Below are 24,145 nucleotides of genomic sequence, written 5' to 3' on the forward strand. Positions count from 1 at the left end.
TGTACGAAAATGGGAATTTCTCCCGACCAATTATCAAACTATATTGGTCAAGGATTTTTAACCACCATATCTATGGAGATTAGAGATTACGCCGCATGAACAGATCGCCAAGTTATGACACCCCTTTTTCCTTTTTTGCGCTGGCAGCGTATTCATCATACATGTATCGGTAGGAAGATGCTTGCGAATGTCCATAAGGGTGGTAAGGGGTGGTGGGTGTCTTTGATAGATGATAGATCAAGTGATCAACCATCAACCATCAAGCATCAAGCATCAACCATCAACCATCAACCATCAACCATCAACCATCCAAAATTCATCATATATGATATACGATACATCATACATGCGATAGTAACCGATGGAGTGGGCTGTGGACGGTGGATTGTGGAACTTTTGATAGAACGCCAGAATCTGTAGCCTTGTCAATCCAATCTCCTCTGAAGTTTTATATTACCTGATAATCGGTATACACGAGACATACGGAGTAGATTGCATCACAATCACCACATTTTTGCCAGAAGTCGACAACACCACCCTGTCCTCAATAATTTCCGATGCGGGTACGAAATGTCTGGTTTCCTTTTTTCTCTCTCTTCTAAGTTCTCACCTTGTCTTCCGTACAGTTAGCAGTATTTCTTCTTTGAAAGGATTCCAATTTTAAATCACAAGATAGGTTTCACAGTCGTAAGATTTTCTAGAAAGCTTCTAGAAAGCTTCTCGAAGGTTTCTAGAAGCATGGAACTTTTCTTTGGAATCCTTGCTTACCAGGCTCCAGGCTCCCATTTTCTTGTTTTTGTGATCATCCACCCCCCATCAAATTTTAGAAATCGTCGGAGAATAATCATAATCCTCCTCCCTAGTAAGTATCTCATTAACTCATTAATCCTAAACTTCTTTGGACAGGCATTCAATATTCTACGTGTCTTCCATGATCTATCTCTGCCTAGGATGCGGTTTCATCTGAGTCAAAAATTTGGTTCAAAAGGAAAAATGTTGTCAGGCTGGCTGAAGCTTCGTCCCCCAAAATGCACCCAAAATGCACCAAAAATACTTTTCCGTTTCGTCACCGTTCAAAATCCTAGCAAGGCGACAACACCATCGGCAGATGTTTGGGATTTCTCGTTCTAGGTGTCAGTCTATACCGACGGTAATACCCGAACATCAGGCGATGCAATGTGTACAGACCACGACTTAGTCTCAACTCAAATATGGATGTGTTGAGTCCTCACACGGTCATCTCACACAAGCGATGTTGAGGTAGGGACACTTCTTCGTGTCTGGATTCCTCATGCAGTAGTACCGTTCGCAGAAAAAGGAAACTCGTCTCATTTCCCCTTTCTAAATCGAGTCAAACTCGGGGCTCCTGGGTGAGGAGAGGAAGATTCTTTGAGTTATCCATCCATTCTGGATGTCCAATCCTCCTTCCTCCCTTTACCATATCGTTGCATTAACAAGATGCGATATCCATAGGACTACGAACATTCATATGCATCCAAATCTCTCCAAAATCAACAACCCTACACCACCCTCACTCTACTTCCTAGAACATGATCCCGGATCGTGGTATTCGCATGGCAAATTGTAAGTACCATGCATCCATCTTTTTCGCCACCCTTTCCATATCGTGGATACGCTTGTATCGTATCTATCTACATGGCATTTCGTTGTACGCGCCTCCCTCGTGGCTTTTTATCCGAGTATCAGGCAGAATACTTGTGATATCCATGTATAGCACACATTACACACCAGAAACACATGCGGAAGGTATTCGGCATATCAGATGTATTATTATTACCTAGTAGGTAGGTGAAGTTCGGAGATAGAGAACTCGGGATGCAAAATCGAATCGCTCGAATAGGATCATGGATTGATTACAAGTAGTGGTCTTTTGATTCTTGGTAGCGATTTCATTCATCATTCTGTTTCCTTGGTGGGAATAATATAGATGGGATGTTGGAATCGAAGCTTTGTAATTTTGTCTTTTTTTTTCATTTTGCATTTCTGAATATTGGTTGTGCGGTATGATTTGATTTGATTTGATTTGTTGTCGATTGTTGAAATGAGTGTACATCTTCGATATGTCATTTTTTCTCGTTCTGTCTGCTGGAGGTTGTGAGGTATTGAAATGTATCTATATATGTAGCTATGTATACCTATCTACTTAGTATGTATGTATGTGTATATATATATATGCATAACACTACAACCCACCGTATTGAAACGAAACGCAACGCAACGCAACACAATGCGACATCAGTGATATATATACACCTAGGTCCAGCACAAGAATCACACATCAAAAATACGAACAAGAGATCAATGCTTGTTTACCTACTAGATACATGCTGATGAGATTGATACTGACAGCAGATGGGAGATCGACTTCTGATTACATTATATTCATTATATTCATTCATTATATCAACGCTTCTCAGTGAACATCCATCTCACATCCACGCACTAGTATTGTGTTCTTTTCTGGCGCATAGAGCTTGGTATTATAGATAGGTAGACAGGTAGACAGGTACCTAATGTCTAACTCTAGAGATGTGATTAGAGATGTGATTAGTGCAGATGCGGATGCATTCAGACAGTCGGGATGGGTTTCAATCTCATTTATCATTGATCTTTTCGAATATCTGGATCGTGGTTAATTTATCTCTAGGTAGGTAGGTACTCAATATATATATCTCTATATCTATGTGAAGATAGGTATGTGAAGATAGGTAGGTATCTTCACATTTCATTTCATTTCATCGCGACCAAATAATCAATTACTAGATAATCAATTACTAGGTAATCAATCACATAGATAGAGTAAGCCAACTGCATACCCGTCGCGTAGTATAGTGGCGTGGCGAATGAAAGATTGTATGATGGTCACTCAGTTACTTAGTCACTTAGTCACTTAGTCATATCTCATACTACTAGCGACTTTGCAGTTCAAGTAAATAGGTATGTATGTATGTATGTATGTATATAAGTATTTGAGTAGATAAGTACCTACTGAGTAACCCATCCATCATTCATCATCCATCTACTAACTTATCTACTTACTAACTAACTTACTTACTAATTAACTTACTTACCTACCCCTCACTCTCATATCCCATCCCATCCCATCCCATCCCAATCCATTCCATTCCATTACAATCCAATCCCATCAGCAAACCAAACCCCCAACTTCCCATCCCATCTTATCTCATCTCATCTCATCATCTCCGAGCCGGAAGCCCGAGATGCAGAATCATTACATTTAAGCTTATTATTTTGAAGGCGTATGCTTGCTTATCTACCTATCTATTGATGTATTTACTTATGATTGGTTATTGGAATTTTGTTTGGAGGGGTGGTGTATTCTTTGATTTTGGATCTGTGGATTTTGGATCTCTGATTTTTGCATTCCGATATTGGGATTTGGAGATTCAAGGATTGAAGACTTAGGGATTGGAGGCTGCTGGGAAGTGGGAAGTGTAGATTGTATACGGATGGGTGCTCGGATTTCATGATCAAATCAGTTCATAAGTAGCGGTTTCGGGAGTTGTAGTGTAGTGAGTGTGGTGTAGTGAGTGTGGTGTAGTGAGTGTAGTGTGGTGTGATGTGGTGTGGTATAGGTAAGATGGGGTAAGATTGTGGGATCTGGTTATGTGAGTCTGAGAGATTGATAGGTGTGAGATGAATACATACATGGATGAGATGGATGATATTTGATTCCGAAACAAACGCGCAATCTTCGGTGTGGCTTGCCGAGATATGTATATATGCATGCGCATGTGTGTATTTGTGTATTTGATAGTCAGATTGAGGTTTTCTTGCAGGAGCGTTCTATTCTTTTGCTTTTTTTTTCCTTCTTGAGAGTCCGCTGAGTGGCGGGTGGGAGGTGGAGGTGGGATTGGAAGGACGGATTGATGTGGAGGTGAGTGGGTGAAGGGGAGGGAGATGCTGATGTGATGTTGTGTGATGTTCTATATTATGTGAACATGATCCTCGAGGATTAATGATACCACAAGGGGAGGATATTAGAATCTATATGATGATGATGATGAGCTTATGTGTACCTAGGTATTCTGTGCATATGCATATGCACGACATGCCGAATGGACTAATACTGTAATCTTACCCAGTATTTGCAAAGGTTCGCGGAGATAGTACGGAGGAGGTAGGAGGTAGGAGGTAGGATATAGGACATAGGACATAGGACATAGGTAATAGGTAATAGGTAATAGGATATGAGCACTCGGTGAATACATTACCACTCGTGACACAGGCCACTAATACAAAGGAGAAAATATCAAGATGATTTGTGGAAATCTTAAGTCATCACGACTTCGTTTCGTGATGAGTGATGAGATGGGATGAGAAGAGATTTGTAATAGGTATGGATGAGAGTTTTTTGTTTTATTTCATTTTCTCTTGGTTGATCTGTTGGGATGGGGTTTTCGTATATGCATGTAGTATTTTTCTTACGTGTATATATTTGAATTTGAGGTTTTTGCGCTTGTGTGATGGATTTGAGTTGAGCTTTGTGTTGGAGCTTCCTTGATGAGGGATTAAGATGGTTTTTGGGGGTGTTTGATGGTGGATTTCTGTCTCATAGATATGGATTGAGATGAACTATTAAATATAGATTCCTTGAGTGTTTGCTGTCGATATGTGATTTAGTTGATTGGATGATATTTACCTCAAGTTTCACATGATTCTGTTTTTACAGCAAGATTCAAATTAATGCTGTAGGGTGATGATGGATGGTTGTCTATCCATCTCTATTATAATATATGCAAGAAAGTCATGGGGTGTTGTTTAAGGGTCTCATGATGGTGAGTGGACGGAATTAGACCGGATGGATGGAGGAGTTGAGTTGTTATTGGGATGTGAAATAGAACGCGGTGTGTAATAAATTTGATATTCTATCAGAAGGTTAGCAAAGAGAGTTTGAAAGTTTGACAGCTTGAGTGTTGAGAGTTGAAATTGATCTCGTTACCCTACTTGATCTACCGCTGCCGATATCAAGTATCCGGGGATAGCTGAAGCGCGAATATGTGGGCGTATATCATAGGTTGTGTGATCTCTTAGATCTAGGCCTAAGATTCAAAGTAACGAGGGAACAATAATCTATCATTGTGGTGTGGGAATGTACAACACATAGAAGTCTATTCTGAGAAACTCATAACGATGAAGTCGGCATGTATCTTTTGCTGATGTTGACCACAAGCTATCCGTATCCTCGTAAGCTTGTGCGTATCTAAATGACAAGTCAAGGAGTCAACTTAGTGGTCGTTCAAGCGCTCAGCTGCAAAAAGATACTCATACAAAGAGTCTAATGTACATTTTTGAAAATATCAGAAGTGAACTCAATATTGTCTCTTTCATATGACTCGTCACCTCATTTCAATATGCTACGTACGACCATTGCTTCGGTCCCGAGAAAACGAGCCAGCCAACTGCAAAAAATTACTTTAAGAAAGTGGCGTGCATACTTGTCGTCGCGAGATCGACGAACATGAAACCACATACCAAGAGATCAAGGTAGACTGGAATGCGTATCTCGTATGCTACACATTCCTGTCCTCAAACGCCGCGATCCAAGACGAATCTAAGACTGTGCTTTTACATTCCAAGGCTATAAATATCGGTAAACAAGCTTCATGGCGTAGAATGAAGAGAATCATGATAGGAGATTGGATAGTCGGGAGTAATTTTCTATGATTTAATACATGCGAAGAGCTGAGAAGCTGTGAGTTGACCCGTCAACACATAAGAAGAGAGGATTTCCCAAGACTTCCTTAGCTATTTTCCTGTTGTTCGTTCAACCAGCTCTCCTTTCGATATTGATTTAAGGCAGTCTATTCTACCCGGTTGTTCTAAGCTTCCAGTCCTTCGATCTCTTCTGGTCATCAAACTCCCAGACTTCAAGTCAAAAAAGTAGATTTTTATTAACATACTTCTTTACTCCAAACCCAAAATGCATCAACCCACCCTCGTCACGCTCGTTGTCCTTCTTCTCCCCTTTTCCACACTCATCACCGGTCTCGATACCGACTCTCAAACCGGCAGTGGTAGTGGCAGTGGTAGTGAAACCTCCAGTGGAACGTCCAACGGAAATCTCAATCCCAACGGCAACGCCAACCAAAACCAAAACCAGAATTACAACACCAACGAAAACGAGAATTACAATTCCAACACCAATATCAACAACAATTACAACATCAACTATAACGATAATGATAATTACAATATTGATGTGAATGACGACGACGATGATGAGAAAAAAGATGGGATAGTTTACACGACGGAAATTGTCACGGCGCTGACGACTTATTGTCCTAAGGCGACGAAGTTTGAGCAGAATGGGATTATGTATACGATTACTGAGGCTTCGACACTTACTATTACAGATTGGTTTGTTCATCTTTTCTTTCTCTTCTTCCTTTTTATTTCATTTCTTTGCTTTCCATCTTTCTTTCCCCTTTTCGCGTAGCGAGCGAACGAGCCAGACCCATAAAACACAAAGCACGAATCACAACCAAAACCAAAACTAACATTTCTACCCTCCCACACAGTCCCTGCACACAAACGCGTGCTCTCCCCGGAATAGCCCTCACACCCGCCATTCTCCCCCAATCGCCCCTCGCAACCATCTCCCCTACTTCCGCCTCCCTCGCCGCTCTCACAACCCCCTCTCCTCCCCCCGCTGCAGGTATTCTCCCCCTCTATCCCCTCTCTTCCCTCCCCGCATCCATTCTCCCTCAATCTCTCCCCCCAGTCGGCACTGCCGATATCCTCGCTGCTTCTGTTCTCCCCTCTGTTATTCCCGCCGCGACTAATCCAGCTACAATTGATGAATCATCGACATCTTTGAATAACGCAGTGGAATCGACGTTTGGAGCGACCCCGAGTGAAATTGGGGATGAGACGGGGGATGGGAGTGGACCGGTGCAGTTTTTGGGGGCGGCGGGGAGGAGCGCGAGGGAGGTGGGAATTGGTGGGTTGATTGGGGGATTGGGGGTGGTGGGATTGTTGGTTTTGTAGGGTTGGTGGGAGTTTCCTCTCGGAGGAGTTAAGGGAATTTTTGGAGAGAGCAAGGGAATTGGGAAGGGGTTGGTTAGTATAGAATGGGATGGGATGGGATGAGATGAGATATTTTTCGGGTTGATTTTTTTTTTTGGAACGCTGGAATGGTAATGTAGTTAGGTTCTTCCGAGATTTTCACACACTGCTTAGGAAATATGGAATTGGGGTCTAGGAAAACTTATGGTGGTGAAATGAGGAATTTACAGTGTCAGTTTGTATCCGATCTTAGCTTGGGCATTTAGATAGAAATTGAAGAAATGAAAATTCACCTGCAATGGGTCCATATCTCGCTGTTTGACTTCTTCAGTGAACGAGTTTTTTCCTGTGAGTAAGAGAGAGAATATGATCATTACCATCTACGATGACTGAATCTAAATCGGGGGATTGACATTCTCGCTCGGTCTTACAGGAAAGCGATGATCGAGATGGTGTGTGATGAGTTGCAAGCTGGGAAGAGAGTGGATAGGATTTGGATCTTTGTATGTAGCGCTGGAGATATTGTTTTTGTAGAGGGTAGTAGAAGTAAATAAGATGATAAGCTTATGCAGATTGAAGAATGGCATGGTAAAGATGATTCAAATACTGTGCATTTGATTTGCGGATCAAATAAATTGCATTAATCTGGCAATGAGATGACAATGAGCCAAACTTGTGGGCAAAAATCAAATATTGTAATCTGTGGTCTGAGATGGTCTCGATGAGAGTATTTACAGTTCAAATTATTTGGTTCAAGCATTATTTGTGGTCGTCTAGCCTTCACGAGAACACAATGTTTAAATTGTCCCGATTTTCGTTCCATGAAGGTGAGATAGTATACAAACAAAGAACATACAAAAATAGCATGATAAAAGTATCAAACCATCATATAAGATCAAAATAACAAAAAATGTGTTCGAGATTCCAACTCCAAATGTGCCCATATAAAATACATATATCAACACCTTCGTGTTTGATGGTGTTGCTCCAGCGTTCTTCCACAAAGACTCAATCTCGTCCCATCTTCAAACAATTGGTATAATATAAAACATCGCTTCTGGATTCGAAATTCGCATATCGGCCGTGAAATTCGTAGATTCGTATCGAAAGCAATCATCCACATCTCACGACGACTATTTCTCCTCTTCCATCTCCGCCTCCACTTTCTTCATCTCTCCCTCTTCCTTCTTCACATCTCCCTCCGCCGCTTTCTCATCTGCTTCCCCTGCTTCTCCTTCCTCTCCCCCAATCTTCGGTAACTTAAACCAAGGTCCATGAGCCGCCCCTGCCCCAACACCCGCCAACAATCCCAACCCCGTAGTCGGCACACTCACCACACCTCCCACCACCGATCCCACCACCGTCCCCAACCCCATTCCCACACCCGCCCCTATCCCCGCACCTCCAGCCCCTCCCTGCCACACTCCACTCTGCAACCTCTGAGCAATCTTCAACTCCGAATTCGCTCTCTTCTCCAATTTCTGAGCTTCTTCTAGAAGTTTTGCCTTTGCTTCTTGGGCATCTTCGGAATCAGGAAGCGAGGATGCTTCTTCGCGATTTGCAGATGCTTTTTCGGTGGCTTCTTGAGCTGCCTTTATCTTTTCGTTGATTTGGGAAAGAACTTTCTCTTGAGTGCTGGGATTCCCATCAGCATCTTTAGGAGGAGATTGTACTTTGTCCGTCATGCTGGATTTGAGTGCTTGAAACATATCTTTTTTTCCAAGTGTACGTTAGTCTTGTTGGACTATATAGTAAGTTATAAAAAGCGGACCGGCCCTTAGATAGTATTGTTTTAGTGTTATTTGAAAGTAAAATAAGTGACGAAAGTCAACTTGATGATAGAGTTTAAGCAGGATATAAATGTGTGGGGTAGTCTGTATGTGCTATGACGTCGTTGGATGGACAGTGGTGGGGCTGAAAGTGTAGCCCTATAATTTATAGGCTTCAGAGCCTACCTGATAGGCCTTTAGCTAAGCTCATGAAAATATGTGAAATTATACCGTCGACTCACCGGGAATGAATGGGCCAGAAGTACCTGGGGGTATACTAGACATCAATAGAATTTCAGATTAAGCTATTAAAGACAACTATCAAGTAACCACATATTGCTTACAACAACGCTCAACTCAACTCCGTAGCACCACTGAAAATAATAACCAACTGAACTCCACATGAGATTTCTTCTCCGTTACTCTAAAGGATCCCGACCACCTCTAGCTTCCATCTCTGCATCATACGTGTCATCTTCCTCCAATTCAAAAGGTCCAGGCTGAGTGATTGGCAGGAACGGTACTCCCATTTTCTCATACATTTGCAGTCTTGCTGCTGTCTTTGGTCTCGTCTTGTTGATACTAAAGACTTTGATTCGGTGACAGGAAGAAGTGACATGGAGATCCCAATTCCTGACAGATATTAGCTAATTTGACAAGTGGGAGAAAGAGAGGAAGCTTACCAAGTAGATCTCACAAATGTAGGTTGCGTATTCATTGAATTATCCCAACACCTAACCACCAACTCTAACCATCCTTCCGCATCGACTGGAAGATCGATCTCCCATAATCTCCAAGCATGATAATACTTTTCGCTCAAGTTCTCATAAGGTACCTCGTACCAAATATTCCCTCCATCCCCACTAACCTCTACTCTCACCGGCCAATGTCCTCCCCCACTGTATGCCCATCCCCTCATTTTTATTGTCCCCTCATGTATTATCTGATCCATATCCACTGGGCTCATGATCGCTGAACTTACTGGCATATCTTGAATACTAAATCCAGAACTGTAAGCTGCATTATGTTTTCCAACTTGAGAATTGTAATACAAGTATTCTTTCTTCTGCACCGGACCAAGAGATTCATGGGGTAGAACGTTAATCCTGGTAAGCCATTTACATGAGCGAGCGCCGATATAGCCAAATACCACAGCACGTAATGGAAAGCCATGGATCTTAGGGAGTGGCTCCCCATTCATTTCCCAGGCCAGCAGTACCTCATTAATTTTCACCTTGCGCCAGGGAACGGATACAGCGTAGTTGTATACTTCTCCCTTTTTGAAGTAGGTGTCTGCGCCGAGAAATTCAAGATGATAAGTTCCTGATGGGTCTTTGAGGCCACCGCAGTATTTGATAACTTTCTTGAGGGATACACCGGTCCATCGTGCGGTTCCAATAGCTCCTTCTCCCCACTTTACTTATGTCAGTTTGCCGTTATACAAGAGAGAGCGTTGTTACGTACGGGTGCATTGATGAGTTCATCTCCGTCACCAGGGTACTGATTAATTTGCTCAATTCTCCTGGTCCCTGAACATTGAATTGTGACCACGTTACTCTGTCTTGGGAAGATGGTTTCATCCTTCAAATCCTTCAAAGTAATACGTTTCGGATTGTTGACCAAACCAGCAACATCGAAGAAGTAAGAGTCTTCGTCGATCTCAGGAATTCCACCATGATTTCGAACAAAATGATCCTCATTAGAAGTTATGGCCGATTCAACGAGTCGATTCTGTTCGAATTTGTTATTCTTGCTATCCCAGACTCAAAGAAGTGGATGGAAATACTCGAGGGGGTTCTCCGTTGTATGGGAATTGTAAGACATGAATCATGTCTGGAGACTTTTCCTTCTCAACAAACAGCCAGCTCTCTGCTGGCATATCTTTCGTTTTTTTGCCCAATGCATAATGATACTGTTTCCATCTCACACCTTCTAGTACTGGATTAGTTTTGGGTAAGGGAACTAATTGAAATTCGGGTGCCTGAACCACAAATCGATCAGCATTTGAGTCTCGTTTAAAACTTGGACTGCTTCCATACCGAGGGAAACTTATATTTCTTCATGAATTCTTTTACTTTCTGCTTTCGCTCAGGATATTTTTCCCATTCGATATATCCGTGCCAACCATCTAACTCTTCCTCCAATTCCAATTCACTTGGATCTGGCAATTCATCACTGGAACGTATCTCGAGATCTGGGTGCAGTATACTTGGATGTCTAGCATCACTTCTACCGGTTGGACCATTCATGCTATTTGCATGATGGATGTTCGATTCAGATTCTGTCATTGCGTTCAAACGTTCTCAAAAATCAATTGAATATCTTGCACTCAATATTTTACTTTGAAAACGTGGACAAGAATTTAGGGAGGGAGGTGATAAGAAAGTACGGATAATAAAGTATTTACCCCTCTTCGCCCAGGCCAATGTGCAACCAGAAGATTATGCACGAACTATGCATTGTAATCAAAATACTAGGATGAATGTCACTTGGTTACATCACAAATAGAACTGGAGGAGCCATAGGGTGGGAATTTTTGCGACGTCATGACTTTGATATGATAATGAACCAAATAAAGAAATTTAAATGGAGACAATGCCGAGACCTACCGGTATGTCCGAAAACGATGGGGTTTGATCGGAATTTGTTTGAGTACAATTGGCTGATAGGCTAGCAAATCAAATGAGTAAAGAATGGAAAAATGCAAATGATGAATTTGTCGATAATGAAGTGGGTTGATTCTCAGATGGCGATAATTGATCGATCAGCATCAGAGATTGATACAAGTTTTTAAATGCCGAATTAAAAGCTGCAAACTCGGTAAGTAACGGGTCTAGACTGATAGTTAGAGTGAAAAATATACCTTGCATCCTCTGAAATTTATACCTGTTTCTCAAGACTTAGGCCTTTCAGATTTCCAATTCAAAACCAAGTATGCGTTCTGATAAGATAGTAACTAAATTGTTTCTGCTGGATCGTGAGCACAATCGGTCCCTGACCAGTCAGAATGGTACCCCAAAATGTTCCCACTCAAATTCTCCGATCTTGTAGACATATTTGACTCCCTTAGCCTATCCTCTCCGAAACGTCCCAGGCCCTCTCCAGCTCCTGTCAAACCTCCACCAATAACATCAAAGGGGATTCCAGTAAATCTACCATCTGCCAACATCTGAGTCATGTATTTAAAGAACACAGCCACCTACTCTGGATCACCCTTCACAAATTCTTTATCGGATGGTTGTTTAACCATGTCTGGTTTATAGACGCCCGTATGTGCTGTGCCTACCATGGTGTATACTACTTCAATTCCCGACTGAATCGATTCTTCATCGTACTTATTAGAGCCTGTGACGACTGATAAGTAAGATGGCGACTGCGAGGAAAATGACGGAGTTAACATATGGGAGATCGGGATCCATGTGCCATTTGAGCTGATGGCATCAAGAGCATGGTGATACTCCACACTTCCTAAGGCCACTTTAGTGGCTTTGATCATTTGTTCAGTGCCCAAGCGATAATCGATTAGCTTGTCACCAGAAGATGGATCAAGAAGGGAATGCAAATGCCAAGAGCTGCTTCCTGCGATAGCAATAATTGGGTGGATGTTTGAGGCACGAGCTAATTTGATTGCAAATGTACCAAGAGAAGAAGATGCACCATAGATGATGAGCTGAAGAGGCACACTATCAGCCCTTGGTGACCATGGAGGCGGCAGATGCTGACGGCGAAATAGAGAAAGTGCCGCCGTGGTAGCAACTAGCGGAATGGTCGCAGCTTCTAAGAAACAATCAGAAACTGACATCAGTCGCCGACTCGGTACCGACCTTCAAAGGTTATTGCGTCTGGAAGTTTCATTACAGTATAAATCGGCGCAACAGCATATTCGGCGTAAGCTCCATGTGGTTCCATCATCGGATGAAAGGCAGCAACACGGTCTCCGAGATAATGGTCGTTCTTTGTTTGCACATTCGTACCAATGGAATGAAGAACGCCAGCGATTTCATCTCCACTGTTGAGTGATTTCTCCAATGCCTTGAGATGGAGCCAATCTAGAAAGTAGATATCTGTCTGAGCTACTACTTTTCGAGCGCACGTTGAAAAAGTGTGCTTACCTTTGAAATTACTCCCCGCAACGATAACTTTGATCACTACATCGTCGGGCCCAGGCTGTGGAATTTCTACTTCAGTGATCTCAGTCAAGATTTCAGGACTGGGATGGACAATAATTTCCCTCATGATTCGGGATATTGTAGATGAGAAAATCTTCTTTAATCACCTTTTGGCTCAATGTATGAGACAATTCAGGAAAGAGATCAGAAGCTGAGATTGCGATGCGGTCTTGTAAGCCATAAGACTGCATGCATGTAAGGTGAGCAAATATCAAGGTTTGTGCGACCTACAGACACTTGTTTGTAGGGAAGAAGACGCACGAGAGATGCTAATTCGCCAGGAATGGGTAAAATCAATTTACCACCAATCGAAAGTCGTGATATCAAGTGAAGTATTGAAATTTGTCTACCTTGATCTCGGAGCCTCATGTATCGAAATGTCTATTATGCTGGATGACCCAAGGAACTCGTTTCCCCGATACATCGGCAGGAGGATGAATATCTATCGGGAAATCTCTTGAAACCCCTAAGAATCTCAATATCCGAAAACATTGTGATACCGTGATTGAAGACGTTGAGAATCAGGAAAATGATTGCTGTACAACGGCAAGACTCCAGTACTTGGAAATCCTGCATGTCGATGCTGCTCTTAGGTTTTCATTCGGCATTGGATTTTGCTTATGAGCGGATTATTTGCTCGCATCGTACCATACCATAGAAGGCTAGCACTGTACTTATGTAAGCACGGCTGTACAAATCCGACTTCAAGTGCTTTCTCATCAAGACAAGGTTTCTTCCCAAATGCGTTCGGCAAGAGTTGCACCAATACTGTTCTCATTCCGGAAATGTTTGCGGCATACAGCTAGATACTTTGTGTCTCCATCCGATCTTCTATATCATCATTGTTAGTTCGTGTTTCGAAATACTACCATCGTCATGCTAAACCCAACTGATGCGATGCCCAGGTCTGAGCGTACAAAAATGCCGGTAGGACTGCAGGACACCGGAGAAATCTTGGTGGAGCGTGACTAAACTTGACAAAACCCAATGCTGTCTCTACCGATGTTTGTGTTTAGCAAGTGCCGCTCCGCAACAGGTCCCGCGGCATCCAACAGCATACCTTTGTTTCGAGTGAGGTTCAAAGCATAACCAGAATGTCCTTGGCTACATATTTGACTCGAGGCTCTGCTCTAGAGATGATGGAATCTCTAAGATTTAAGTGAATTGTCGAATTGCTCATCTAATAATCGTATTCAGCTTGCACTGTCACCCTCAATATATTGGCAGACTCATCTCATGATCCGTGGTTTTTGCTTCTTGGAACATACTGGCATCGCATATATACAACCAGTATCGGCAATCATTTGTTTTCTCACGGCATTCGAACGATTTTTTTGAATGTTTGTGTCGCAAAGCTAGTGACGAAGATTGCTGGGTACTCAAGGTCCAAGATGGCGTTTGCCATGCTATCACATCATTTGCTTTGAGCATGTTTTCTTTCAATGTCGATCCGTGAATCAACATACAAAAATCAATTAACTACTTTAACACAACTTGTGAGATGCACAAAGTCATGGCTGCACGTTCAATATGTGCGGCAAGTGTGGCAAGTGTGGCATTGCAATTGAGTTAGCCCCTTAACCTTGACACCAGATGTACCCATCTTTTGCGAAAAGGCCACAGTTTAGAAATTTGGAGTCGCAACAAGTGTTCTCATTGAATACTGTTTTATATTGACAGATCTTTTTAGTAACTGAAGCTGCTGCTGTCATGTTAATGTATCACTGCAATGGCACTTTGTTGACATCCCCAGAATAGTTCAAGCATTCAAAAGCCCATGTCCCTGAACAGGCGGGTTATTGTATTCTGGATGATCATTTACAGTGCGTGTCGATCCTATATTCTTGCGAAATAGATCTTCCTTCGAAGTTAGTAATTGATTATGCATTCAGTTTCCTTAGACTCGCTGGTTCTAATAATGCAATATAAAACTATTGTGGATCATTTTCAACAGCGCAGTAACCCGAATATATCCATCCATACAACATTTATGCGGCAGTCGATGCGCAGACGTTGAAAGGCCGGGAATGCCAAGCCACCCGCAGCAGTGGCGCTTACAATGTAGTTCATACAACTTCAGCCCTGTGTAATATTCATGGCTGTTGATTGGACTTTAGGTCTGAGACGGGATCATTCAAGCTAATTCTTGGCGTTTTGTTGCCGCATTTGCTTGTTTCCCCCCAAGTCATGGCCACATGTTTTTCCTCTCTGAAGTGGGGCCCATCTTTTCATTTTGTTTCATCACTCAACCCCGACTCATAAGCTGCTTCAAATCTGGGCATTCGAAATACTGGCGTTTCTGTTCCTTTTGCTGTCAAATTTTGACACCATTCAGACCCCCTCATCGCATCATATGCAACTAGCAATTGATTCTGCAAATGATTCTCACAACACTAGTGTTTTGAATGTCGAATATCAGAAGCAAAACTGACATGTATTGCAAGGGGTTTGGGCAGTACACCGACTCTTTTCATCGCTATCCCCTGATTTGTGGAGGAGATGCAGGTAGTATTAGATGGAGCTTAGTGACTCCAGACATCAAGTATGCCCTATCCTGGTGCACAATATCTGATATAAGTCTTGTGAATCTTGGCCGATTATGATTTCTTGTCCTTTTCCAAGCTGGCTTCAACCTCTTTTTTTGTCACCTTACTTGTTAATTATAGTATATTTTATGAAACTTGTTGTTGCTCTAGAAGATATACTATAGTGGAAATGACTTTTCCGTCAACTTGGCATAAGTTCAAGGACTTCATTTCACCGACGAAGCAACCAATTCGAGCCGCAGCTATTTCTCAAACTTCCCATCCTACACCAAAAAAGGCCCCTGGACAACCTTCATCGAATGGCAAGAGAGAGCCAATCTTAATCACAACTAAAGATGTCACTTCTAAACCGAAAAGGAATATTTTGGACATTGTCACGAAAGCTGCTGGTTCAAATTGGGTATTTGTAGCAATGATGGCTATCATGCTTGTTTGGGTCATATTTGGTTTCATTAATGGCACGACTGATACCTGGCAAATCGTCATGCAAAATGCCTCTTCAATTCAAGTCTACTTAACAGACATTCTGCTCCTCAGACAAGCTTCCAACGCCTCAAACTCTCTTCTAACCACTCTCGCCGAACTCCAGTCCCGCAATCAAACTTCTGAGCGCCTTCTCCGACAATTACCTAGCTGCCAGTGGATGGAAACCCACAAGAACCCTGCTCAGAAATTGCTCAAAGATGATAAACCTGTTGAATCCAACGCCGATGATATCCTACTCACAAGTGGTGGTGGAGATATATCAAAAGCACGCTATATTTGGAACAGCACTTGCAAAATCATTGCTAAAGGCCTTGGTTCCATCTGGGCATATATCCTCTACTGGATTGGTATATTCTTTTGGGTTGGCATTGGTCCTCTATTTCAATTCAGCGACACTTGGCAATTATATGTTAATACAGCTACTGCAGTTGCCTTGACATTTACTTCCATCTTCTTGCAAAATATACAACAGCAGCAAGAGGATAATCTTGAGCAGTGTCTTGAGTATGCTTTAAGAGTCGATTCCGAGATTGAGTGGCGATTGAGGGAAATTACAAACGATTACCAACCTAACCCAATATTTGAGATACCTGCCCCAACCATCAGCCGGATTGATAGATCTATCGATATCTTTGCTGATGTTATGGGCTCGGGCGTTGGGCTATTGATCACTTTGATCGTAACGATTGTCTGGATAGCTGTCGGTCCTATTCTCGAGTTTAACGATAACTGGTGGTTAATCATTGGTACTTTTACCGGCCTCGTGGGTTTTATCGACGGTTTTGTACTTCGGAATGTTTATTATCGAGACGAGAAAGTTACGGAGGTACAATTCGAGAAAATTGCCGAAAGTGATGATCGATTATTAGATTTACTTAATATCCCATCCCCGTACCAAACCCCTACCAAGCCAAGAAACTTTAGCACAAGAGCATCTGCCGCAGCAGGAGAGTTTTGCGCATTATCGGGTGTGTGCGTCGCATCTGTCGGTGTTGTATTTGCATTACTTGCCACAGCGTCTATAATGAAATGGTCCGAAACCGGTCAACTTCTGTGCAATACCCCAACTATGGTACGTCTAACCTTTCCCGTTCCATAGTCCGCCTTGACCAGCATAATGCACTCATCATAACCTCCATACTGACACAACTCCTAGATCATCGAAGGATTTCTCCTTCTAATCCTCATTCAAGCGCATAACATCGCCAACGCCGCTCGCGGAGCAGACTTCCAATCTCTCCTCAAACATCGTCTCCTCCTAAACCACTACGTCTGCGAGCTCTCTGAAAACTCGAATCGTTCTAGCTCTCCATACCCCCATAACCCCAGTGAAAAACCCGTCGACATCACTGACTTTTATCCCATCGATGACGATAACAATAAAGACATGAAGATATCTGTTCACGAAATTGAGGATCGCCTTTGAGTACCACCATATTTTAATTTCTTTGAAATATCTTTTTTCCCCCTAAACATTGCCTTTGGAGTTCGGCTTAATGACGACGGAATGTGCGATGTTTCCTCATATTATATACTATATACCCCATACTATCTTTAAATCTAATCAAATTGTACTTTCTTCCCACAAACACTTTTTATACCCCTCTCCCTTCTCTATTCTAAAGACAAGCAATCCGATATGTCATCCCCTTGCTCACCCACTTTATTCGTCTACAAAAATAAAACTCGGCTCGTCCAACCCTTTCCTATTCATTTACATATATATATATATCACGTCTCTTCTGTGTAAGCGGGGCATATATTCAAGTATACTTATCTTTTATACTACTTAATTTGAGATTACAAGCAAACAAAAGGGACAAAGGCCATTGATACATTACTTACACCTCCTATTTTCAAGCCCCTCGGTTATTCCTTCACTACCTAGGTAGCTTCTTTGTGCTTCACTCGCCTCATTTTCCTCCATCGTGTAGGAATGCAAACGTCTTAGTAACACAATCAAGAGCAAATTCAAGTCATACAGAAAAGAGAGAATCAAGTCGAATTAGTAGTAAAAGAAAAATTCAATAAACGAATGTGTACAGTATCTATAAAACCAATTCAAAAGTCAATCCTTTCGGTTACAGCTCAATCCGGCCCAGCCCAGCCAGGCTAAGCCAGCCACCAGTCAAACATTCATCCATTTCCGCATCATTAACCCAGTCCTCACATATTCCCATATTTTCTCATCGAGCCTAACCACCCACCTCATAATCTCCACGCAATTCAAAACAATCTAATCAATGAACACTCAATCTAGCCCGATGCCAAACATTCGGCCTCCAGCTTCCCGCTGCTACCACTCCCCTTCCACTCCCACTCCCATCTCCACCCCCTCTCGCTCCCATCCCCATATCAATCCTCCTATACGTATACCCCAAGAACGCCCCTTTTTTCCTCAACTCCAGAATCTTCGGCGCAATTTCCTTATCCCTCAACAACCTATCTCTCGGTCGCTTCCTCTCCTTCTTCCCAAATGTTCTCACAAACCTCTTCAAATATTCCTTCTCCTCATCCCTCATCGCAAACTGATCGATTTCCTTCTCCACCCTCTTCAACCTAACCGTATCATGCGGTCTCTCTATAAACCCCGTCGCAAGGATTTGAATCTCGCGATTGAACGGTTTAAGCGCATCAGTAATCTGTTGAACCGTCGGTTGCACACTCGCCACACTTTCCGAGAAATCAGAAATCGGTTCTTCCTCATCAAAATAATGCGTATCATCCATCGACTTGATATTGGGAATAAAAGGGGGAGGCATTAAATGAATACGATCCCATTGAATATCGCGGAACCATTTATGCGCTTTGATATCTTCGCCATCGTTGGGGTAGACGTAACGACCGGCGTAATCGAGGTTTCGACGAGAAGAGACGGAGCCGGGTGCTGTGTCTCGAGATTTGTAGCGGCGACTGCAGAGGCGATGGTCTTTTTCTTGGATGATGCTACGGATGAGATCTTGGCATCTTCTGCTGACGGATGGACGCGAGGGAAATTGGAATGTGGTTTTGTGATTCAAGATGTTCATCTTGGTTTGTTGTCTCCCGCCTTCCTCTGCAAGGAAAGGTGTATGACCGTAAAGACACTGTGATCATATCAGCATCACTTTGTTCGTATAAGGTATAGGGACTAGTAGCTCACCTCATAAAGAATAACAGCAACACTCCACCAATCACATCTAGCATCATATAACTCGCCCCTCACTACTTCCGGCGCCATATACTGGCTCGTACCTACCACTGATCTAGCAAGGGTCCTATTACCAAAACGATTACGCCAATTAAGAATACTCTCTGACTCCGACGCATTATCCGAATTCTTCTCATGACGTTCTTTTCCACCCATCATCACATGAGCCATTTTCATAGCTGCAGCGACACTTCTTCCTTCCTTTTTATCAAGAGAATCTCCCTCAACAGTGATTCCAAGTTTATTCAGAAGCGAATATCTGTGATTATGAAAGTAAGCTTGATCATGAGACCAATGTCCATCGAATGCTAATCCGAAGTCAGAGATCTTTAGATGACCAGATGCAGATATTAAGAAGTTATCTGGTTTGACATCACGATGAATCCAGCGAAGAGCATGGGCTTCTTCGATGCAGAGGATCATTTCGGCAATATACCATTTTGTGACGGATTCAGAGAGAACATTGTCACGGATGAGGAGGCCGAGGAAGTCTCCTCCCGGCATGTAATCCATGACGAGATACAAGTTGTTAAGATCTTGGAAACTGGCAATCAAAGGAACGACCCTATTCACGTTGGTTAGTATCTTCAATAGAGATATCATTACCTTAACTCACCATCTAGATCCCTCAGCAGCAACGAGAAAGTCACGCTCAGCTCTCAAATGACCTTCTTGACTGTTTCGGAGCATATCCGATTTTTTGATCACTTTCATGGCGTAGATACGCTTACTTGGTTCCGATCTACCCATTATCAGTCAATCAGCTCCATCAAACAATAAACCAAAACAATGAAACTTACTCGCTAGCACCTGGTGCCCATTTCTCTCTTACTAATCTTACAACACCAAAACTACCCTTTCCAAGAACCTTAATTACCTCATAGTTTGAAGGTTTATGATCTCTACCCTGCAAAGCATTGGTACTTCGCACCTTCATATTTCTCGTCTGTCTGAGATGATTCGTCTCTGCTGTAGCTAATGCTTGGAGTCTCTCGGCTTTATCTGTTGGGGTAGAGATCATATCGTTGAGTAGCTCATTCTCTAGATTCAAGCGACGGAGAGATCGAGGTGTTATTGCTTTGGCAGTAACCTCATTGTAATAAGTTTCGAAGAAAACTTTTGCAGAAGCTGCCTTTTCGACGGTGATCACAGCTGTGAATTGTCAGTCGTAACTATATTATAGAGCAAGAGGGGAAACATACTTGGAACTGGCTGTGGACATTCAACATTATCACCTTCAGTGATCGATGCCAGAACTCCCTCAGCAGAACTAACCTCTGCTTGATTCATATTCTTCGACATGACCTTTTTGTTCTCTGAAGAGTGATGCGAAACACCCACAGATTTTTGCGAGAACTTTGATTCGAGAGAAGTTTTTTGAGTCGATTGTTTAGCATCAGGGCCAGATGATTTTCCACTATTGCTTGCAGATTCTGCACTCGATGGAGGAGTAGGAGCATCAGGCATGAATTCCAAAACACCTTTATCGAGAGAGATCAAACTGGGTCTGCTTTTGAACTGTGTACGATGAACGATTGTGGGTGGAGCTTTAAGTAAAGCCATGGAGATTTTCTTGCCTAGAGCGACAGATTCGGGAGGAGGTGACAACGGTGCATAATCATCTTCTAGAGCTATACTTGAGCCTGACATTGCACAACCAACGGTTAGAATAGGTAAGGTAGAAACGGAAGATAAACAGAGAAGAAATCACTTACTGTTGTTAGTCAACGAACGTAAAACCGAGAGAATCTTTGATCCTTGACGTCGAAACTTCGAAGGTCTATGAATATGATGCGTGGGAGAATTTGGCGGAGATACTGAGTCCAATTGAGTAACGGATTCGAGAAAAAGAGGCTTCTCCAATTGAGGAGGCGGGCAAGTTTGGTCTACTACATTGAGATCGAGTGCAGGACCGGTACGAGTTCTTTTCATTGTCGAGGATCCTCTCAAGGGTTAGATAATGATTATCGATGCTAAAATGTAAGAATGGAACTGCTAAACAGCATACAAATGATTGACAAAGAATGTTGATACTGATGAAGGTTACAAGAATGAGAAGAACGAGAAGTAATACTTTTATCTATCATTTGCTTTGAGGGCTCCTACCCATGGGTAGATTCTTTGCTCAACAAGGGAAGGCACCACCATCAGATATCATTGGGAAAGGGCGATATTGCATTGGTATAGTAGTTTTTGTTTATTATGAGATAACCGATTAAAGCACAATCCCCTGTGTTTGAAACCTATTCGAACTTTTTGAAAATACGCCTGTAGTGCTATGCAAACCTCATCATCCCATTTTGCGTAGTCTGCTTCCTGTCTAAACAGAGAACTGCTCAGGTCGGAGACTTATGCAAAAACTTTACATTGCTGATTGACATATCATGAAAATATCATGAAATCGCAGACAGCAAGGAGATACATGAAAGTAAAGAGAAAATTGTACAATAGATATGAAATTGACCATCAGCCTCGAATCATTGAAAAACACACTTCTGAAACGACTGAGACTTCCTTACACAAATGACGATGGCGTTTACTTGATCTCAAGGAGCTTGACGTCGAAAGTCAAGGTGGAGTTACCTGGGATACCAGGGACACCCTTGCTGCCGTATGCAAGGTGTGCTGGAATTGTCAATCTTCGCTCTCCACCGACTGACATACCAGCGACACCGATGTCCCAGCCCTTAATGACCTCGCCGGCACCGAGCTTGAAGGAGAAAGGCTTGCCCTTCTTGTTTGCTAAATTTCAAATATTAGAGAGTTCTAAGAAAATTTGAAGGGTATCAACTTACAATCAAAGACTTTGCCATCAGTGAACTTTCCGATGTAGCGCATGCCAACTCTGTTACCCTTCTTGGCGACTGGTCCGGAACCAAGCTTCTTGTCATCGATCTTTACTCCGTCGACAGTCTTGACGCCCAATGCAGGTTTCTTGGGGTCTACCTTAGCTGCGGCAGATCCAGTTGGTCCTTGCTCGAGATTCTTAGCGAATTGAACCTTCTTCTCGTCCTTAGCGGCATCCTTCTTGACCTCCTCTGCCTTGGCTGGGACAGCCTCGCCGTTGTTCTTCTTCAACTTTTTTTGTTGCTTCTTGCTAAGCTTTGGCTCCTCAGAGTCAGCAGCCTTGGCGATAATGGCATCGAGGGATGCGGCCTCCTCGATTTCATCAGCAGAGCGCTTGTTCTTGCCCTTCTTGTCGGCCTTGACAAGTTTTGGGGCCTCCTCGTCTTCGGACTCGACCTCGGTAATGCGGGCACCATCGAGTTCATCGCTCTCATCCGAGTCCATCTCGAGTTCGAGTTCATCCTCATCTGGAGAGAGGTCATAGTCCTCATCATCTTCCTCATCAGAGTCATAAACCTCGTGGTGATGGTTGTGTCCGTTGTCATCTGGGATCACGTAGTTACCAGTAAGGAAGATTGTGTGGGTACCAGTGACCTTGAAGAAAACGGTCTCGTCCTCGCCAATGGTGATGTCGAGAGGTTGTTGATAGTGCTACATTACGGTCAGCGTGATTTCATTACAAGCGGGGTCTTTGACACATACATTTTCTGGGTCAAGAGTGCAGAGAACATATTCCTCAACCTCAATACCTTCACCATCCTCGCTCTCATCCTCGCTCTCCTCCTCGACCTCGGCGGTGGCCTTGGCCTTTCCTTTCTTGGCGACCTTCTTGTCGGAAGCGTCCTCCATTTCTTCGTCGGAATCGTCTTTACTGATGGAAGCAAGAAGTTCCTTGAGAGCAGCTTGCTTTTGGGCCTTCTTGGACTTGGAGGGGTCGCTTGGTCCTCCATTGGCTTCTTCGTCGTCGTCGCTGTCCTCATCTGATCCAGAGTCATTATCTGCCAACAAAGCACGTAATAAATCATCCGAACCTTCATCATCATCTTCACTGTCATCTTCTTCATCCTCAGCACTCGATTGACGAATGACCTTCAAGGTTGATCTAGGCTTGACACCTTCAGCATCATCGGCAGGTTCAGTTGGGTCGATTGCTGCCATGGTAATGCGGAACTAGAGATTGAAATTGTTAACGTTTGTAATTTCCATTGGAGCCTGCTAGGTGTGACCGAAATAGCAACAGCAACAGCAACATCAATGTAGTAGAAAACAGTGTGACACTTACGGTAGCTGGGAAATCTGGAACAGCAGGAATGAGAATATCTCCTGCTGGGACCTCAAGGCCGTACATGGCGACTGTAGCGCAAAGTTAGATGAATATTTTCGCAAGACCAAAACAAGGCAGACGAGATGATTTCTGTTGACTTACCTGGAAGGAGAGGCATCTTGTAAGGAATTATGAATTGATGATTCAATTGATGTTAATATGAATGAAAAAGAACTGTTTCAAAAAGCAAACAGTAAATAAGAATCTTGAGATGAGTTGAAGAGATTTTAGAAGAAGAGATTGGTGAGCGGTGTCTTGATAAAAGGTAGTTCTTGAAGAAAAGATACCCGACAACTTTTTTTTTCTCATTCTGCGGCACACTAACACACTAAGATAGCTTATCCGTCTACGCTAGTGAGATTTGAGATCCACTGTGTGACAACTACTACCCCTTGAGGGTTAGCTCTTGGTGTGTCGATTTAATTTGATTGGTTGATGATCGGTTAATTGACGTTCACCAGGTTTATTTTCTCATAGCTCTCCACTGTAAGATTTTTAAAGGTCCAATACAGAAGTCTCGAGAAGTCTCGATACTCCTCGACACTCCTCGATACTCGAGTATATACTATATTGCATCTACTCTATATATGTCACGAGTATGTTAAAATCATATCAAGCACATCAACCACATCAACCACAAGAAGAAAAGGCTTCCTCCGTTACATTCTCTGGAAAATCAATCTTTATATGCTTCTTACACAATCTGACAACCTGAGAATCTGGCTGCAGATAAGTCGTTTCGACAAAATAGTACAACACCATGG

At 42.8% G+C, this 24,145-nt stretch overlaps 8 protein-coding genes across 8 annotated transcripts; 2 read left to right on the top strand and 6 right to left on the bottom strand.

Moving 5' to 3' along the window:
* Positions 1-5,965: 5,965 nt before the first annotated feature.
* Positions 5,966-7,032, top strand: EAE98_004592 (uncharacterized protein; the record flags this gene model as incomplete). The annotated part of the gene is made up of 2 exons (XM_038952212.1): positions 5,966-6,402; positions 6,564-7,032. 2 exons carry the CDS (start codon positions 5,966-5,968, stop codon positions 7,030-7,032), a joined length of 906 nt encoding a protein of 301 aa, XP_038811748.1.
* Positions 7,033-8,183: 1,151 nt separating this feature from the next.
* On the bottom strand, positions 8,184-8,735 carry EAE98_004593 (uncharacterized protein; the record flags this gene model as incomplete). Its single annotated transcript, XM_038952213.1, has 1 exon — positions 8,184-8,735. One exon carries the CDS (start codon positions 8,733-8,735, stop codon positions 8,184-8,186), a length of 552 nt encoding a protein of 183 aa, XP_038811749.1.
* Positions 8,736-9,238: 503 nt separating this feature from the next.
* Positions 9,239-11,107, bottom strand: EAE98_004594 (uncharacterized protein; the record flags this gene model as incomplete). Its single annotated transcript, XM_038952214.1, has 5 exons — positions 9,239-9,452; positions 9,503-10,233; positions 10,284-10,550; positions 10,606-10,800; positions 10,859-11,107. The coding sequence occupies 5 exons, from the start codon at positions 11,105-11,107 to the stop codon at positions 9,239-9,241; spliced, it is 1,656 nt and encodes a 551-aa protein (XP_038811750.1).
* Positions 11,108-11,775: 668 nt separating this feature from the next.
* On the bottom strand, positions 11,776-11,997 carry EAE98_004595 (uncharacterized protein; the record flags this gene model as incomplete). The annotated part of the gene is made up of 1 exon (XM_038952215.1): positions 11,776-11,997. The coding sequence occupies one exon, from the start codon at positions 11,995-11,997 to the stop codon at positions 11,776-11,778; it is 222 nt and encodes a 73-aa protein (XP_038811751.1).
* A 21-nt stretch (positions 11,998-12,018) lies between these two features.
* On the bottom strand, positions 12,019-13,714 carry EAE98_004596 (uncharacterized protein; the record flags this gene model as incomplete). Its single annotated transcript, XM_038952216.1, has 3 exons — positions 12,932-13,714; positions 12,644-12,868; positions 12,019-12,596 (listed from the first exon to the last, which is right to left on the bottom strand). Exons 1-3 carry the CDS (start codon positions 13,053-13,055, stop codon positions 12,019-12,021), a joined length of 927 nt encoding a protein of 308 aa, XP_038811752.1. The 5' UTR covers positions 13,056-13,714.
* A 1,989-nt stretch (positions 13,715-15,703) lies between these two features.
* EAE98_004597 (uncharacterized protein) lies at positions 15,704-17,446 on the top strand (the record flags this gene model as incomplete). The annotated part of the gene is made up of 2 exons (XM_038952217.1): positions 15,704-17,092; positions 17,177-17,446. 2 exons carry the CDS (start codon positions 15,704-15,706, stop codon positions 17,444-17,446), a joined length of 1,659 nt encoding a protein of 552 aa, XP_038811753.1.
* An 814-nt stretch (positions 17,447-18,260) lies between these two features.
* EAE98_004598 (uncharacterized protein) lies at positions 18,261-21,142 on the bottom strand (the record flags this gene model as incomplete). Its single annotated transcript, XM_038952218.1, has 6 exons — positions 18,261-19,106; positions 19,163-19,775; positions 19,827-19,952; positions 20,011-20,362; positions 20,413-20,853; positions 20,926-21,142. The coding sequence occupies 6 exons, from the start codon at positions 21,140-21,142 to the stop codon at positions 18,261-18,263; spliced, it is 2,595 nt and encodes an 864-aa protein (XP_038811754.1).
* Positions 21,143-21,346: 204 nt separating this feature from the next.
* Positions 21,347-23,643, bottom strand: EAE98_004599 (uncharacterized protein). The gene is made up of 5 exons (XM_038952219.1): positions 23,484-23,643; positions 23,340-23,410; positions 22,760-23,227; positions 22,006-22,708; positions 21,347-21,952 (listed from the first exon to the last, which is right to left on the bottom strand). Exons 1-5 carry the CDS (start codon positions 23,497-23,499, stop codon positions 21,747-21,749), a joined length of 1,464 nt encoding a protein of 487 aa, XP_038811755.1. The 5' UTR covers positions 23,500-23,643; the 3' UTR covers positions 21,347-21,746.
* Between the last annotated feature and the right edge of the window lie 502 nt (positions 23,644-24,145).

Source organism: Botrytis deweyae (assembly GCF_014898535.1).
Source record: "Botrytis deweyae strain B1 chromosome Unknown BDEW_008, whole genome shotgun sequence".
Classification (NCBI taxonomy): domain Eukaryota; kingdom Fungi; phylum Ascomycota; class Leotiomycetes; order Helotiales; family Sclerotiniaceae; genus Botrytis; species Botrytis deweyae.